Source organism: Staurois parvus, unplaced genomic scaffold, assembly GCF_062004578.1.
Source record: "Staurois parvus isolate SC_StPar_1 unplaced genomic scaffold, SC_StPar_1.0 ptg000275l, whole genome shotgun sequence".
NCBI lineage: Eukaryota > Metazoa > Chordata > Amphibia > Anura > Ranidae > Staurois > Staurois parvus.
Window position 1 is genome coordinate 1395422 of NW_028318071.1, and position 19771 is coordinate 1415192.

The 19771-nt window shown below is 42.7% G+C and overlaps 1 protein-coding gene across 1 annotated transcript in view; it reads right to left on the reverse strand.

Annotated features, from left to right (window-relative positions):
- Positions 1–19771, reverse strand: part of PYGM (glycogen phosphorylase, muscle associated) — a 580472-nt gene that overhangs the window by 191357 nt on the left and 369344 nt on the right. The window contains exons 10-12 of the mRNA XM_089681655.1: positions 12540–12686; positions 10326–10489; positions 10138–10252 (exon numbers count right to left, since the gene is read on the reverse strand). Coding sequence (XP_089537781.1) covers positions 10138–10252; positions 10326–10489; positions 12540–12686 — 426 coding nt within the window. The remainder of the gene's footprint in view (positions 1–10137; positions 10253–10325; positions 10490–12539; positions 12687–19771) is intronic.

Genomic DNA, 19771 nt, shown 5'->3' on the forward strand with positions numbered 1-19771 from the left:
TGTGAGTGAGGGAACATAGGATGGAAGAAGAGGGTGACCGTAGTAGTTGTGAGGGGACAGGATCCAGTGGGCAGGTAGTGAGACGGTCTTCTGAGAAAACCTTAGTGACCTCTTTGGTAGTAGCGAGGTCAAAAGAGGAAAGTGTTGAGGGAGGTTTAGTATAAGGTATGCTAAGTGGGATTGATGTCTGTGCACTGGCGATGCCCCTACGAATTGCGTCAATCTTGTTTTTGAAATGATTTGCAATCTCGTGAGCAGTGAGTGAAGTACTGGGTGGAGGTGGAGAAAGTAGAGAGTTAAAAGTAGAGAAGAGACGACAAGGACTGGATGAGAAGGTATTATCCTCCCTGGCGGTATTCCCGAGTGTAGCTCGGGGTAAGGTTTCAGTACCAAAAGCGGTAACCCCGAGCTACACTCAGGCTTACCATGCGGCGCTGCTCCGGCATCTGTTCACTTACCTTGTCCTGCGCTCCCGCGATGTCCCTCCTGCAGTGTCCCCTGTAATGTACTCCGGCTGATGCCGGCATCTGCCATCTGGGTTCCGTCCCCTGCGAGCGTCGGGACGTACAGGGGACGGAACGGCGTGAAATTTGAAAATGACAAAAAGTGACATTCACTAAATACACTAAAATCACATAGTAAAACATTACTGTATCAAACTATTTCACATACATTTTGTCCCTAGTGCTTTGTCCTGTGCCCTGCCTGCATTTTTACTGTTCTTATTGCCTGGTAATTGAGAAACGTCCATGGCGTCCAAAAAGCGTCCCTTTAGGTCAAAAGCGGTTTTAGATCAGCTAGAGAACAGCGATAGTAAATTAGAACCACTTGCAGAATTGAGTGATGATTCGTGGGGAAATTCGTCATCAGACACTGAAAACGATTTTGCGACTTTGCTCAGTGATGTGCGAACTTGGCGCTATATTTCAAATTTCAGTGTTTTTGGTTTGATTATATTATTGAATTAAATTTATTATTATTATATTATTATTTTTTATGATTATTTATTAAATTATAATTTATGATTTCGTGTTTCAAATTTTAACATACGCGGGATGTTTACTAGACTCTTGTTCGGACAGATTTCAGAGAGTTATTCCTAAAAATTACAGGCCTACAATAAAAAAAATACATATTTCCATGCAAAAAAGTGTACCGCTTTGAGCACAGAAATATGGACATAATCAGACCGCTAGGGAGGGTTATAAGAGTGACAAAGTAGACTTGTTTGGCAGCATGAAGGGAGGAATTTTATGTTAAGAAAGCAGATTTATATCGGGTGAATGCTTGGTGGGATTTGGTTTTACACCATAATCGCTCCAGCGCACGACTATGTCATTTAAGATTTCTGGTGTGGTCAGTCTGCCAAGGTTGTAACGGTCGTGGCCTAATGCTTCGTGTTGTTAGAGGAGCAAGCGAGTCTAATGCGGATGAAAGCGAACTGTTATAGACAGCAGTGGCCAGGTCAGGGCAGGACAGGGGAGAGATTCTGTCATAGAGTTGGTCAGTTGCAGAGTGGAAAGGAGCAGGGTTCAAGTTGTGAAGGTTTCTGTGGGTAATTGTTTGCCGCTTGGAGGGATAGGTGTTTGAAGACGAGGAGACTGTGAAGGTGATGAGATTGTGATCAGAGAGAGGAAAGGGGGTGTTTGTGAAGTTGTAGGGAGTGCAAAGATGGGAGAAAACAAAGTCTAATGTATTCCCATCAGAGTGAGTGGAGGACTGTATACATTGTGTTAATGCAAAAGATGAGGTTATGTTGAAGAGTTGGGATGTAGCCGGGTTGTTGACATTAATATGGATGTTAAAATCTCTGAGAATGATAGTGGGTAGTTCAGAGGGGAGAAAGTAGGGTAGCCAGGTGGAGAAATCATCAAGAAAGTGGGACACGGGTACAGGAGGCCGATAGATCACTGCAATCCTCAGAGAAATGGGAGAAAACAGCCAGATGCAGTGAGTCTCGAAAGAAGAGAAGGATAGAGAGGGAGGGTTAGGGAAGACTTGAAAGGTGATCAGTGAGGATAGAAGCAAACCAACCCCACCACCTTTCTGACCACTGGGTCTGGGTGAGTGGGTTCAGATGAGGCCTCCATAGGAAAGTGCTGCGGGGGAAGCAGAATCTGCTGCTTGGAGCCAGGTTTCTGTAACTGCTAGTAGGTTAAGGGAGCGGGAGACAAAAAGCTCACGGACAGAGGTGAGCTTATTACAGACAGAGCGGGCATTCCAGAGCGCACATGAAAAAGGGAGCACGGGGACCGATATTAAATTGAGGGGATTGCGGCTATTCCCGGAAGAAAGAGGATGCCTGGTGTGGGGGTGAAATAGAGGAGGACCAGGGTTTGGGGAGGTCAGGAGACAAAGAAGGGTGAGGAAAACAACATTGGAGCGGGATATACACGAGCACACATACCTTCCAGTCCTGGTGTTTGGGTCAGCAGGAGAGTGAAGTATCAGCAGGAGGTGATGAGAGCAGTAGTAGGGAGATGGTAGCAGTGAGGGTGAGATGTACAAGTTTTGGGGTGGAGCAGAGGGATATAGAAATGAGATTTTGGGAACGCAGGAAAGTAATATGAAAAGGAGGAGTAGAGGGGACATATTGAAACGGTACATGGAGTGGGACTCAGACTTGTTTCCCAGGGTGTTTGCTTGCAGTCTGTCCAGCATGCAGTAGAGCTTCTTGCTGTTGTATCTTCCTGCTGCTTGAGTTATCCTGCTTTAGTTAAACTGCTGTGTTTAACTGCTTCTTCGCACTTCATCAACGCAGCACTCACGCAATGCAGCACCCCCATCAAATTCCTCAACAAGACACGGTCCCCTGGCTGGAGGTCTTGCACCTTTACTTTAAGATCAAAGTTTTTTATTCCTGTGCTCTTGAGCGATGTGGATTTTCTTGCCTTCTCATAAGCTTGTTTTAAATTCTTCCGTAATCAATCCACATAACCCTTATAGGAAGCTAGAGATGTGTGGTCAGCAGATGTTCCAAAAACCAAATGAACTAGCAGTCGAGCCTCTCTTACAAACATCAGTCTGTACCCAGTAACGTCATTTGTCGTGCAATTGTAGGCATAAACTATGGCGGCAATGTGGTTACCCCAATGTTGTTTCGTCTCAGAGTGTAATGTCCATAACATATTCAAGAAGGTGCGACTGAACCTTTCAGGCTGAGGGTATCCCTGTGGGTGGTATGGAGACGTTCTGGATTTTTGTATGCCCAGCTGCTGGCACAGCTTATTTACAAGTTTACTTTCAAAGTCTCTGCTTTGGTCAGAGTGTATCCATTTGCGCAGGCCAAAGTGCACAAAGAACTTTTTCACTAAAACCTTTGCCACTATGGTGGCTTGTTGATTTTTGGTAGGATAGGCTTGAGCATATCACGTGAAATGGTCGGCCACCACCAGAACATTGCTTCTCCCACCAGCATCGGGTTCAAAGCACAAAAAGTCAATGCAGACTAGTTCTAGAGTCTCTTGACTTTACATATGCCCCCATGGGTACAACTTTAACTGGCAATGTCTTCCTTTGAATGTATGGTAGAAAGGAGTGATAATAACTCTCTACTTCTGCTCTCATGTTAGGCCAGTACAACCAATCCCTGACTAACCTGAAGGTCCAACCTGGGCCTAAGTGTCCATGCTCATCAGGGGGAGCAGCCAATACAGTCTGTCTGTGTTTTTCCAGGAGGAATAACTGCCACTTTTCTTTAAGGTCCTCTAAAGAGCCCCTCCTGTACAGGAGACCATATTTTACCTGTCCCTGGTCCCATTCTCTGTGGACTATTTCGGAGTTAGCAAGGGAGCTCTTTAGCAGTAAGCTGGGATCCTGCTTAGTCAGTTTGTCTAGAGTCAGGTGGCACAACAAGTCCACATTCTGATCCAACTTCAGATCCCTCTTGGACAGTTGGGGAAGCCCCTCACTTCTCACTTGGGTTAGATTGCAGTAACACTTGGGCACTCCAGAAGGGGTGACATCAATGGCTTTGGTTCCAACAGCTCCCTTGTGAAAAAGTGCAATGCCCTTGCCTAGAGCTTTCACTCCTTCCAATGTCACATAAGTCCAACCCATTGATTCTCTGGTCAGACTATGAGGCCTTCAGGATGACGCATCAGCATCTCGATTCCCTGCCCCTGGCTGGTACTTCAGGCTAAACTGAAACCATGACTGTGCTGCCAACCATCGATGCCCCATGGCATCTAGTTTAGCTTATGACAGTAAATACGTCAGCGGATTATTATCCGTCTTCACCACGAAGAAGGCTTTGTACAGATAGTCTTTCAGCTTGTCTACTGCAGCCCACTTTAGAGTCGGAACTCCAATCTATGTACAGGATAAATTTTCTTCGAGTTAAACTTCAATTTACATACACTATGAGGTGTAGATCACCACTCTGCTCTTAGTATAGAACCCCACTCAGCCCTTCTCAGCTGGCATCCACATGAAGCTAAAATGGCTTGGCTGAGTCTGAGTAGGCCAGTACCTGTACTTCATGAGGTTTTCTTGAGGTGATGGAAAAACTGTCTCACACTGAGGGGTCCACTCTCTTGTATAGACTCCTTTGACTTCCGAACCCCATGTCTCACTTGACACAACTTGCAATCTTCGCCCTCCAACTCGTTCTTAAGCAATTTCTTGAGTAGCTGGGCAATCTTTGCAAAGTTCACGACAAACCTCCTAAAAAAAGACTTCAGTTTTGTTACGGTTCTTGGTCAAGGCCATGTGGTTACTGCTTCCAAATTTTGTGGGTCTGTGGCAATGCCCTTGGCAGAAACAACATGTCCCAAGGTGACAGAACTTTGATAGAACTTACATTTCTCTAATGATAATTTCAGTCCCTCCTCATCAAGCCGCTGAAAGACATTCTTGAGCCTGGCTTCATGCTCCTCCAAGGTTCTTCCAAAGACAATGATGTCATGTAGGTACACCAGGACCTCGATCAGGTCCATGTCTCCAACTGTACATTTCATCAACCATTGAAATGTAGCGGAGGCCCCCGATAATCTCTAAGGCATCCTTTTAAACTCAAAGAACCCCAACAGACAAATTAATCCTCTTCCTATCATCTGGGTGCATAGGCATCTATAACTCTAAATTCTAATACACTAAACCACTTTGCTCCTGATAAACAATAAAGGGTGTCTTCAATATGGGGTAGGGGGGTGTATTGATCAGGAATGGTCCGTCTGTTCAAGGTTTTGTAAACAATACACATCCACAATGACCCATTTTTCTTCCTCACCATCACTATAGGGCAGGGGTGGGCAACTGTGGCCCTCCAGCTGTTGGTGAACTACAAGTCCCATCATGCCTCTGCCTTTGGGAGTCATGCTTATAACTGTCAGTTTTGCAATGCCTCATGGGACTTTTAGTTCTACAACAGCTGGAGGGCCACAGTTGCCCACCCCTGCTATAGGGGAAACATATGGGCTCCTGGACTGCTGAATTACTCCTGACTTCAACTCAACTAACTTTTCTCTGAGATCTTCCAGATCACTCAGCGATACTTAACTTGCCCTCTACCGAAACAGTTTATAATCCTGCAACTGAATCCGGTGCTGAGCACTTTTGGCACAACCCACATTGAAGTCTTTCTTGGAGAGTATCTTCCCCCACTTGGACAACTGCTTCCAGACCCTTTCTATTCATTCAGGGGGCAATAACATGGATATAGATATAAATTCCTCTTCCAAGTCCTGTCTCTTCTCTCAGTCATTTTCTTTGGAGTCACTGGAGTGGCTGAGCTCATTTGCCCAATCAGCATTCAAGGCTTCAGTGTGAATGGACAGTCAGTGACATTTCTGAGACTGACTGGCACCTTCCCTCTATTTAGGACTTTTTGTAGGTACTATCTCCAGAGCCAACTCCACCCTGCTTCACCTTGCTGAGCAGCCATCTCCAAAACAACAAAGGGACCCGGCTGATCCCAAGTTGCAACACCTTCTGGTTCTAATCACCTGCTTAAATGCTTGGTGCGATTGAGGATGTATCCCTTTGAGCGTAGAATACGTCTTGTTATTGGGACCAGTAACCTTCTCACCCGGTCAATATTCGTCCCTATCAGCATCGAATTCTGTCCAGTCCCTGGTGGTTGGGAGCACACGATGGCCAGCGTTTTGAAAGTTTCTGTCTCTCCTGCCACTGACGCCCCAAAGGAAATTTTGACTGGGATATATCCACATAGCGAAATTTCTAAGAGCAAATTCCACGGATCCCCAGCTCCTCCAGTCTGCACAAGGGAATATGTTTCAAGTGCTTGTCATAGAAGTCCCTGTATAGCAGGGTCGCTTGTGCTCCGGTATCTAAAAGCACCCTAGTGTATATACCCTCCACCTGCACTGACACTATTGGAGAAGGGCCTATAAGCTTTTTTGGTAAATCAACTTGCACTTCAGAATGTGTTGAGTTTCTTGCTCTAGTTGGTTGTTGGCTGATTGTTGAGGGGACCTAACTGCAGCTCTGGACTGTTAGTGGCCTCGGTTTTCCTTCATGGGAAGGACATATTCATTTATTACTCCCAGCATGATTAGGAGCATTCCTGTCTGCTGATGAACAAATGTGGAGTTACTCTTTAATGGACTTCTAGCCCTGACTTACTCCTTGAGAGTATATGGAAACGTTTCATGAAAGGATTTATTTTGTATAATTTAAGAGCATACATTGTATTGGAGTTAAAGTGGTTTTAAAGGCTTGTTTTTTTTTTCTTTAAAATAATAAACACATCATGCTTATCTGCTCTGTGCAATGGTTTTACAATGAGCAGCCCCAGTCCTCCTCTTCTCAGCTTCCCCGCTGGTGCTTATGGCCCCTCCCCTTGCCGAGTGCCTCCAAATCAAGCTGCTTGCTCTCATGGGGCACTTGTGTACGCTCACTCCTGAGCTGCCTCTGTGTGTCTATGGGACTCACAGAGCATGGCTCAGTCCCGCCCCTGCTCCCTCCTCATTGGCCATGTTTGACAGCACCGGGAGCCAATGTCTCCCACTTCTGTGTCTCAGCCAAAGAGGAGAAAGCGTCCTGGGAGAGCTGCTGCTCTCATGCACATAGCTGAATTGAGATGGGGCTCAGGTAAGTATTGTGAGGGTTGAGGGGGGAGCTGCACACTGAAAAGTTTTTACCTTCATGCATAATATACATGAAGGTAAAAAATGTTCAGCATTTAGAATCACTTTAATATTATTGCAGCATATCATATTTTTTGATTCTCCTTAGGTACTTGTGTCCACTCTCCTCCCCTGAAGCTATCCGGGCATCTTCAGATTCACAATTGAGATTGTTTTTATACTGTAATTTGGCTAATAAGCATTTATCCAACTATCTATCTGTAAGTGAATGGCTGATGAATAGGTCACTGTTTTTATTATTGATGTATAAAAATTATTTATTTTTATTAACTTTTGTCTGGTGAACAGTGTGACGATCGCAGCGTCAGACCCCTGACCTTCTCACCCAACTCGTGCCTGAAGGACTAGCCAATCTAAAACTGCAATGTCACATGCGTAACAATGCCACACCCAGCTGCACCCTGCACAACGATTTTCCAGCTAATGGACCACCAATCGATGTACCGGCAGCCTGAATGCAATTGTTATTGGGTCAGGTTAATTACGCAATTAACCCTTCACACTGCCACCACCTCCTTTTTTGTACAGAGAAAGAGGAAACTTGGCAATATCAGCAATAACACTATGATGGTTGAGATAATCGTCTGTATAGCACTGTCACCGCAGACAGGTTATATAGAGGGTTAAACAAACACAGTAGCGTTCTTTTAGAGGCAGGAATTTGTAAGTTGCGTTAACGAGCTATAGAAACAGTTCAACACTTTCAGAAAGAAAGATTTATTACTAAAAAGGTCAAAAGGGTGCAATAAAAATATTTACAGAAAAAAGATGTAACCAATATATATATAAATATACATAGAACAATGCACAGCAAAGAGGTAACAGAAAGGAGGTTAAAGGGTTAAAGTACTTGCCAATCAGCCTTGGGTTTGCAGATGAAGTTTCAGAGCGAAAAGGGCACGGTCTCCCAAGGTGGTTCTGATGTTAAAAGGGAGAATTGTTCAACTTCCACTCTTAGGTCTGAAAGCCCATTTTGTAGTCCCCCAGCAGGGGGTGTCTCTAAAGCCAAGTACCAATGCCTGATTTGGGGAGGGATTGTCTGGGCGGAGACCCAAACTAGAACCAAAATATCTCATAGCTCATATTTTGGCTCATAACTTTTCCTAGGCACAAGTACCATCCCACCCGCGGGTAGATTAATATGCAGACGCATCTGAGGAACGGTTACATATGAAATACATACTTGAAGGGTTCAAGAGATGTACTTTCTGCTCTCCTAGGTATTCCAGTCAGGGAGTGTGACCTATCAAACGATTTGTCTTATCGTGGCCAATCTGAAGATATGCCTGGTTTTTATGTAAGTCTCTCATATTTCAAGATATGAGACATAAGGGAAAAATGGATTTTAAAAGTGTTATCTAGTTCCTTACTCCTCTAGAACGTCTTTGAACTCAGGGGAAGGCTTGGGATATCTTTTTATGATGTGCCAGATTGCACAGGTTCTTTAGACAGGGAGGTCCCAGCTCCCTTGGGGGTGTTATAGCTCGGAGCTTCCTGCTGTGTTTTAGCCTCCTGTAACACTTCTCATCACTCAGGCCACATGTCACTGTAAATGAACAAAGAGGGAGGGAGGATGATGGGACAACATGGAGAATGCTTAACAAAATGGTTGAACTGCGTCTATCTCTGTGTGAACGCTTGCTACAAAAAGTACCTTGAAGGATAAGTTCACCTTTCATAACGTGTTACATGCTGCACCCCTATTCAGGGCGTATCTCATGTAACATGTTACTAAATCAGCAGCACCCATACCCCCCTGAACCTCCTCCTGCACCCACTGTCACAATTTAAAAAAAAAGTGTGACCATACAGTGCTCCACCCACCTGGCCGCATCATTCATTTTACAAATTTCTGTGAATGATCTAACTACAAATACCATCAACCATTGCGGTGGACAGCTTGTAGTTCTCAATAAACTACAAGGGTGCTGGTGAGTGCTCTAGTATTTAATTGATTCTAACTGCAATTCAGTAACTGCCTGCGAGTACGAGGTACAGGTAGAGAGCTACACTGACAGTCTGGAGGAACCTGATACTGCACCCACAATCTGCTGATCGTAGGTGCATAGCTTTACAGGCTTCTAATTTTAAAATAAATACATTAGCATTTTTTTAATCCTACAAAAAGACCTGCATTTATTATTATTAATATTATTTTTTTTAAGGTGAACTTGGCCTTTAAAAGTCTCGTGTATGAAAACTTTGTAAGTTAGCTAACCGAAGTTCAAAGGCCAGGCAGTGCATTAAGATTACAATGAACTGGGTCTGGCAATTGCCTGCATAAATTTGCCAGGACCCTGAATTTCATACACACAGGGTACACCTCAAAACCATGGCAGCACCGAACCTGAATTTTATCCCTATGCAGTAATATCCAAAGCTCATAAACTTACTGCTTCAGAGTTGCTGACAGCTGGCATTTCAAACCATCACAGCAGCGGAGACCTACAGGTGCCACTGAGTCCTGGGACCGTTTAAAAAAAAGTTGTGTTCCCTGTGCTATTTTAAAATGACTGTGGGTACTAGATCATCAATCCCCCATTGCACATCTGCCATAACCAGACAGCTAAGGGCCTTAGCTGTTTGGTCATGGAACGTGTGTGATTGAGGATCAGTGATCCATGAGAGTTGGTGACCCTGTTAAACTGTTGATTGATGGGATGTGACCAGAAGGTGGCAGTGAATTTTGCCGAGACCTTATATGAGTGTCTAAGCACTATTGATCGCTGGACTGGGAACACTGCATGATGGAATGATAGATTTATGCACAACACACACACATATATATATATATATATTCAATTGCTCTCTGGGGCCTTAATTTGGACATTGGGAGTGGACTTTTGTATCCATATTTTTTCACCAATTGTGTTTATGATTTGCCTTATTTTTTATATATTGATTATTTTGGTGTGAATATATTGTTTTTCACTTTTCATGTAATTTACACAAAGTGTTCAATTATTTATTTTTATAGGGGTCTGTGCACTTTTTAGAATATTAGTTAAATACACTGCAAACTGTTTACCTCTGCTATGACTTCAGCAAGACCTGGGTTACACAGCCTCAGCCAGCGACGGGGAGTAATGCCATTAGTCTTGTTCTGGAACTTTTGGGGGTCCATTTCATAGAAATCATGAAAGCTGCAAAATACAATGAAAATGTTTAAAGATATGCAACATTAAAGTGTTTGGTGCTCTAGGAACTTTTACTTACACTGTGTCTTTGATAATGTCTGAGTGGATCTGGGCAACACCATTTACAGCATGTGAGCCAACTATGCACAAATGGGCCATATTAATGCGCTTAACTGACCCCTCCTCAACAAGAGACATTCTGCTCAGGCGGTCATTATCTCCAGGGAACAAAGAAGAGACACGCTGAAAGAGTTACACATGAAAAATGTAAGTGCACTATGGCAGTAAAGAAATAAAAACTAGCTTAAAGCAGAACTCCGGGCACACACTTTTTTCTATTTCCTTGCTGCTGATCTCCTATCTTCACTGAATATGTCCTTCGTATTATGGTTCACTCAGTTGCTCTGAAATATGCTGATGATTTTCAAATAAAACCATTAATACCCTGTGGTTTCCTGTTTGTAAGACCAGTAGCTGCTATGCCTCCCATTTTCCCAGCTACTTGTCTTGGCACAGCCCCTCTGTAGTTCTTCCTCCAGGAAGCTGTATTTCCTTCCTGCTCAGTGTAGTGGGGGGAGTCAGACTCCCGATCTGTACTTTCCACCCAGGCAGTATTCTAAGAATGGCAGCTCAGGACACTCTGGGTCTGTCTTGCCTCCCATAGCTTCAGCACCTTATCTGCACCTCCCCCACTAGTGACAGTGTATATGCTATACATACTAGGGATGCACCGATATATAGGCAAACAAAAAGAAATATTTACCCGCAATTTTACCTGGCATTTTGCTGCACTTTTACCCGATTTTGCCACAATTTTACCTGTGATTTTACCCGTGATTTTACCCGTGATTTTGGAGCAATTTTACCCAGAATTTTGTTGCGATTGTACATGGGTTTTTGCCAAGATTTTGCAGCATTTTTACCCAGAATTTTTCTGTGATTTTACCTGAAATTTTACTGCAATTTTTTCCCATTTTACCCACCATTTTACCTGTGATTTTGCTGCGAGTTTGTAATGATTTTATTACAATTTTTCCATCTTAACTGGAATTTTGCAGCGATTTTACCTGTGATTTTTCCCAGAATTTTGCTGTTATTTTACCTGTAATTGTGCAGCGATTTTACTCTCGATTTTGCCATGATTTTACCCAGAATTTTGTCTCAATTTTAATTGGAATTTTGATGAGATTTTAACCGGATCTTGCTACGATTTTACCTGCTAGTTTGCTGCATTTTTACCCAAAATGTTGCTGCACTTGTGTTTTTTCTTCATTTTCAATGCATTTCAGGTTCACACCAATGCAGTTTGCATTTTGTCCATTTTGCAGTGCTTTTTCCAGTGCGTTTTACGTTTGTGATGCATTTTTTATGCGTTTTGTGCAACAAAAATGCACACACGTTATGTTTTTGATGTGTTTTGCATATTAATCTGCCCAGCAACAAGCAAGCCAAAAAAAAAAACCATTAAAAAAATGCATAAAAAATGTGCATGCAAAAATGCAAAATGCACTGTAAAAAGCATGGTAAAATGGACAAAACAAACTGCACTGGTGTGAACCAGGCCTGAAATGCATTGAAAACGTATCAAAACCACTTAAAAAGCACACGTTACATTTTTGATGTGTTTTGCATTTTTATTCTGCCCAGCTACAAGTTGGCCAAAAAAAAAATTAAAACAGTGCAAAATGCAAAAAAGTCAAAAACACAACGCACTGCAAAATGGACAAAATGCATTTGTGTGAACCAGGCCTGAAATGCATTAAAAATGCAGGAAAAACATCAAAAACATACACGTCTTGCGGTTTTGATGCATTTTTTTAATGACATGACCTATGAAAAACGCACCCTAAACATGATAAAATCAGGGGTAAAATTGTGGGTAATATCGCAGCAAAATCATGGGTAAAATTGAGATAAAATCGTAGCAAAATTGCGGGTAAATTGCGAGGATATGATGTAATCCCTGCTGTTACACTTTCTCCTTGGCAAAGCAGATGCTGTTATCTTTTGAATTACAGAGATGAGTTCCTGAAAATTTAGTTAGACTTTTCTGTTCAATGGTAAGGAATTTCACAAAATGTATTAACTGTTTAGTGTTTTGTGTAGTGTGGTGTACGAATGGATGATTTTTTTGCCTATCCCGGAATAATACTTTAAAATATGATGAATGAAAAAAAAGCAAAACAAAAGAAAAAGATAAAACACAAGCATCTTGCAATACAAGAAGTAAAATAAATGATTAGCATAAGATGAGGGGGGAGATAAATGCTTGATATAGGCTCTTTGACTGTACATTTAGGTGTCTTTGATTAATTTCATAGATGATCTCCAGGTGCCTTGGGAGCAGATTTTGCAAGAGGTGGACTGGCCAGCGTTCTAAAGCTTCCGGCAATACTGTATGATTTGTGTAAGCACATGTGCGGACTGTCAAATCCCAGGCCTGAAAGACACACAAAGGCATAACAGTGAACCAAGTTCTATCAGTATTAGATGTTAAAGTGTTACTAAGCCCAGGACCCTGCATTCACTATATCTGGTCTCCCGCAGAACACAGACCATGGAAGTGCAATTATTTTAGTCAATATACACTGCTAAATACCTTTTCTCATCAGCAGTTAGAGCAGACTTGTCACTTCTATCAGTGTCCAGCAGAGCACATGTAAAGCTTGTTGAAGGAGTTTTCATTTTGCTCTAGGAGGATGCAGAACACCTGGCTTCTGTCTGGACAGTGCTGATTGGCCCTGTGCTTATCACATGCACTCTCCCAAGAAAAAAAAACTCTCTAGCAATGCACACCAAACTGAGCATGTGCAGAGTGACTCCACATGATACGTCTTATCAGGAGGTAAGAGAGTGACACTGGAAGAAGGGGAGGATCAGAGAAGTCAGGATCAAACAGCCTTTTTACACAATGCAGAGGATTAACCCCTTAGGTTTAACAGTGAGTATAACAAGCACGCTTTACTGCATATATGGACTGATTTTACTGTTGTGGGTTTAGTAACACTTTAAATATAATAAATAATCACAAAAAAAACAAATATATGCTCATATTAACCATTTTGTCAATAGTTATTCAAGAAGTAAATTCAAGAAGTATAATTGTATGATTGGAGAAACTCCCTAGAAAACAGTTTGCATACCACCTGCTCTCTAGCTGAGCACACAGTCTTATGTTCCCCAGAGTTTCCTGCTTTTTTATGATGTATGGCTGGTACCCAAAAGGAATGTAACGTGTTAATGTTCTGAAAACACAGATTTTTTTAGATTTTTAAAATATTAAATGTGTAAACATTTTTAACACAAGACTCACATGCACATTGAGTGGCATAGTGCAGAAATAATAATAACAAAAGTTAAAAGTAAAGTTTCAGATTAGTGGAGTTAGTCTATACTGAGTGGAGGAGAGCAGGGCCCATTATGTTTTGCCTCACCATGTCCTCCAAGAGAGGCCAGTCTAGTGGAAGTGAGTGGCATAGGCTGGATATCAAAGTCTGCAACAGATAGACTGGGTATGTATTCCAGGAAGAGAGTGTGATCTGGTGGTGGAGGGGTGTTCCAAAAAGCAAACATTCATTATATTGCAGTTTACCAATTCTTTGATGTGATGGCTGCAATTTTTATTAATGTTATATTACAATATGGTTTGTGTTGAAATTGTAGATGCTATTTTATTTTTTTAATAGTTGATTTTTTTCCCACAAAAGTGGAGTTACCCTTAAGGTTGTGTTGTTTTGGAAGGTTAGAGGTAAGGGTAGGAGGAATGTAGGATCGGAGATTCCCGTGATGGAACTGTGAAACCTTAATATTATGTAAAATTTGTAATATCTATACATAGTGTCAGCTTTATTTATAATATATATGAGGCTCTGTTTTCTGATTTGTAAATCTGTCTTGCAATGTAATTTTCTATCCAAAGTGTCCTGGCACTTTTAGCAATGCACTTTAACCACTTAAGGCCCGTACACACGATGAGACGAATGACCGTCCATTTTTTTTGCATGCTAGTCTCATGTCGAAAGTGAAGAGGTTACTAAAGTTATGAACATTCTTGTACAACAGAATAAAAATTTGGAAGTGATGTAATGTATTTGTATATTGTATTTTCAGACAAAAACTGCACTGATTAAATGGAAATTGTATAATCTGGTATCCTACATGAAAAATTTTCATGCTTATCCCTTCAAAAAATTTTGGATGAAAGCTGTGCACCAATGATCAGATTATTGTGCGATAGATTCAAATGCAGTATCGTACAATTTTCTTATCGTGTGTACTAGACTTTACAGGTATATTCCCTCAGAGAAGCACCTAGTACACACACTCAGGGGCACACAGAGGCGCGATCTGTGACACAGATCATCACAGATTGGGACACAAAGTCATTGTGATTGGCCCTGGTACCATGTATTCACTGTAATCAATCACAGCAATCACATTACCAGTAAGTAAACAATACCAGTAGTAAACAATGGCCATCATTTATGACATCATTGTGATGCTACTGTGATTGGTCAGCAACCACATGATAAAGGGTCAATCACTGGCTGAGAATTCCTTGCATTAAGGTAAAAAAATGTTTTAGCACTTGCTGTGGTCTCCCCTCCCTAAACACTTACTTGAGTCCTGAATGGATCCAGCACTGTGCCCAGCTGCAGTTTTTCTCTCCCCTCTCTCTGCTCTTGCAGGCTTTGCTAAAAACAACAGGAGCCATTGGTTCCTGCTGCTGTCAGACAAACCCTGTGAGGAGAGAGCAGTGGGTAGGGCTGAGCCATTCTACGTGTCAATGTACGCACACAGAAAATCTTGGGAGCGCCCCTGCATGTGTGACCCCATAGCACACAGCTTGCTATGGGGGCACATAAAGAAGAGGAGGAGAAGAGAGTACTTTGGGGGGGAAACTATAGGAGGAGTTAAAAGCATTCACAACCCTTTTAAGGATATTTAGGACCTCTAAAGGGTGTGTCTCTACCTGGATGGGGGGGGGGGGTGTTGAAGGGTGGCATCAGAGTAAGTGTATAAAATCAGGACATGGCTTTCTTTCTTGGAGTCCAATGGAAGATCAGGATAAATGCATAACGTAACTAAATTTTTTTTAATATCATTATTTTATAATCCATACCAGCCCCTAGAGGTTTTAAAGGTAACCAATGCAAAAAAGTGACTCCCCTCTAAATTGTACAGACATGTTGTGTCTGGAATGGATTTTTGGGAGTTACACCATGCAAAAATCAAGAAAAAATTGTCCTGCTCAAAAATACATACCAGAGTTACACTATATTGCCAAAAATATTGGGACACCCAGATCATTGGATTCAGGTGTTCCAATCACCTCCATGGCTACAGGTGTATAAAATCAAGCAGCAAACACAAATGCTCCTGCGCTTGGGGATGGACTCGATGCAGGCTACAACCACATTAAGAATGTCCTGGAACATGCACACCTTGCTGCCCTCAAATGGACCGGGGGAATCCAAATATACTGAATGAGGAAAGAACAAAGAGAGGGCGTACAGGCCTAGTGCATTACCATAAAAAATGCTTAATAAGAAATAAAATAGGTGTTGTACTCACAAACAAGAATAAAGTTAAGGCACATCATAAAAGAACAGCTGGGTCAACACCGCGCTGAGTAACAGTCCACAATGGAGAGTGTAGACATCCAATAGGCTGATGCATTTCGAGGACTTGCCTCTTCCTCAGAGCCTGGGTTTCCATGGTCAAACAGCTGCATCCAAGCCTTACATCACCAAGTGCAATGCAAAGTGTCAGATTCAGTGGTGTAAAGCACGCCGCCACTGGGCTCTAGAGCAGTGGAGACGTCTTCTCTGGAGTGAAGAATCACATTTCTCTGGCAATCTGATGAACATGTCTGGGTTTGGCAGTTTCCAGAAGAACGGTTCTTGCCTGACTGCATTGTGCCAAGTGTAAAGTTTGGTGGAGGGGGAATTATGGTGTGGGATTGTTTTTCAGGGGATGGGCTTGGCCCCTTAGTTCCAGTGAAGGGAACACTTAAGGCTTCAGCATACCAAGACATTTTGGACAATTTCATGCTCCCAAGTTTGTGGGAACAATTTGAGGATGGCCCCTTCCTATTCCAACATGACTGCGCACCAGTCCACAATGCAAGGTTCATAAAGGACATGGATGTTCAAGTTTGGGGTATAAGAACTTTACTGGCCTGCACAGAGTCCTGACCTCAACTCGACAGAACACCTTTGGGATGAATTAGAGTGGAGACTGTGAGCCAAGCCTTCTCGTCCGACATTCTTCTGGAAGAATGGTCAAACATTCCCATAGACACACTCCTAAAGCTTGTGGACAGCCTTCCCAGAAGAGTTGAAGCTGTTATAGCTGCAAAGGGTGGGTCAACTCAATATTGAACCCTACAGACTAAGACTGTGATGCCATTAAAGTTTATATGCTTGTAAACGCAGGTGTCCCAATACTTTTTGCAATATAGTGTATATCTGAGCATGCAGCCTAGCAGGCCAGAAAAAGGTATAGGGGAGACGAGTATGTGTCCCTTCCCTTCAGGAATCATACTAGGCTATATGTTATGCCCAAAACATGAGGAAAGAAACCTTGCTAGAGGAATCCCCATGAAATCATTATATACGTATGGTCAATGACATCATCAAGGAGACACTGCATCTTTGTTAGCATTTTAGTGGCAGACTGTCATTCAGCCAAAGGAATCAACGAGAACAGCTTTCTTTTTTCTTTTGCTATGTGTTGGCCCTTGTGATTGACATGGGTCTGCACTGCTGAATGATGTGATTGATGATGGCTGCACACTGTGGGACATTTTTTTTTTTTTATTAAAGGACTTGTCAAAAACTGTGTATATGTGTATATATTCACCTTACATTTTTTGTGAATGAGTAGAGTTTCTATGTATGCACTCCTTTTTTCTTGATTTTTGAATAGGGTCCCCCCTCAAAATCCATACTAGACCCTGACTAGACCAGAGTCTGGTATACAATTTGTGAGGAAACCTCAAGTCATTATTTTCCTTTTTCTAGTTTTTTGCGTAGGGTCCCTCAATACAATTCATAACAGACCTGAAAGGCCTGTTATGAATTATGAGGGCCTTTCAAGGCCATTTTTTTGGGGGTCCCCAATACCTTTGACACATCAACTCTTCTCTATTCTGCTACTGACAACCTACAACAAAATATTACCGCTTTGCCACCCCGGCCACTTCTGTCTACAACAACTCACTCTCAACATCACTGGAAACACTTGCTCCTCTATTTGCTTGCTCCACTTGCTCTCACTACATGCAGAATTAGGCTCTGTCTGCTACAACCCAGGTAAGCAGAGGACCTGTCAGTCTGGAATCCTTCACTGACAGCTGAATGTACTGGGCAGAGATAAACCGCTGGACACCAACAGGTGCTGGCTTCTTCATATGCAGATGGTTTAGACCGAACTTTGGCTGTTTGGGTGTTCAGACGTTCAGGGGAACACCCACACTTTTGCCCATTCAGGTGACACTGTAAAAACCTTTATAGGTCTTGTGATAGAATTATTGCTCTCAATAGGACGTTCATGGTGGTATGTCACATGTGTGGTGCAATCACCGTTTACATATGAATGGGTGACCTACATGCACATTTGCATGTAGGTCACCCATTCATATGGGGGGTGCTTTAAATAGGTTTTATTATTTATGTTATTTAAATTAATTATTTACGCTGTCTTTCTTTTTTTCTTAATTCAACTTTATTGCTATCACAAGGGATCAACAACAGCATGAACAGTGACAGGTACTCTTTATGGAGAGTTTTGGGGTCTATTAGGCCCTTGATCTCCCCTCTGCCCTTAAAAGTATCTGATCAAACTGTTTTACAAGTTGAAGGTAATGACTTGTGAACAACAAAGCAAACCTGGAAGTGAGGAACTCCTCCTCGCTTCCAACTTCATTTATCACAGAGGAAGGGAAGAAACAGATGTTCCTTATCCTCCACTGTACTCAGCTGGCTAGACAGTTTTTAGCTGTCCCAGGCTCCCTGAAGAGACAGGACAACCTGGTAACAGGAGGGCAATCCCATGCCCTGTAAAAGTAATCTAGAGCTGCTCGATCACTTTTACATTAAAGTCAATCGCAGTCTGTAAAAGTCAATTCCATAATCATGGCTGCAGAACCTGGTGTAATTAATTCAACTCAGGAATTTATTGGCTCACACGATGCGGTTGACTCACAAGATGCTGGGCAAAGTCAACAGGTATTTTTTGCACTTATTAAACTGATATAACAAAAGACTTTCAATGGTATATTTAGCAGACCAAAAGAGACCAAATTAGAGAAGTTTATTGTTGGGGCTTACATACACTTTAAAGGAGAATTGTGGGATAGCAAAAATAAAAAATCACCTATATAGCTGCAGCATCAGTCTGAAGTTCAGCTGTCCCCACCGGCTCTAAGACCAAGAACTGAGCGACCACACGACCACTGATCACCCAGTTCTTGATCTTTTACTGCGTGAGTGCAGTGACTGTCAGTCACCTGTTCTCTGCTCTGCCCCTCCAGCACTCACTGGAGCACCAGGTTGTAGAGGGGGTGGGAGCCAATAGCTCAGCCTCTCAATGGCATGCTGAGAGGCTGAGCTAGCTGCCAGTCCGGCATCTAGATGGATCCCGACCTTAAAATTGTGATCCTTACAGAGTCTGGACTGGCTCTATCACATCAGTCAACAGGGGGCTTTAGACCCTCACTGGCTAAGTGTGGGTCACAGAAGTGCAGAAAAAAGTGCACTCCTGTGACCCAGAAGAGAAGTATGGCTAAAAAAGCTTTGGCCATACTTCTCTTCATGTGCAGCTATCCAACTAACAAACTGGTTTTCCTTGCTTTGAAGTGGGCTGTTATGGACAAGCCGAAAGATAACCTCTATGGGGCAGAGTTCTTGGTGAAGACCAACAACAATCCGCTGATTTATATGCTGACCACCACCAAGCTGGATTCCACTGGGCACTGGTTGTGCACTCTCAGGATTTTGTTTGAAATACCGTCCCATCCCGAAAGCCTCATGGAACTAGGAACCCAAGTGAATACAAATGTCCCCTGAGGGAGTGAAAGCGATGAGCCAGGGAGCCGAATATTTTGCCAAGGGAATGGCTTATGCTGAAGTTGCGGGAGCCCAAGATACTTGCAATCCTCAATATTACTGTAACGTGTCTCAGTTGAGAAGCGACGAGTTACCTCAACTCATTATGAAAGATCTGCAAGAAGCCCAGGATTAAGACCTGCTCTGCTAGCTTTTACAGCAGCGAAGCCCAGTCTGCTCTGGGTAGATTATCCCCCAGACGACAAAGGTCCTTCATAAGGAATGGGATAGTTTGAAACATGACTCCTCCATCACAACAGGGGTATGTAGAAAGGTTGAAACACCAGTTAGAAACTGCTTTATGAAAACGAACGTCAGGCCTCCAAGGTGGTGGAGCAAAGGAATAAGAGAAACTGCGACTACAGGGTAAAATTGCAAGACTTACAACCAGCCAACCTTGGAGTACCAGGGAAGA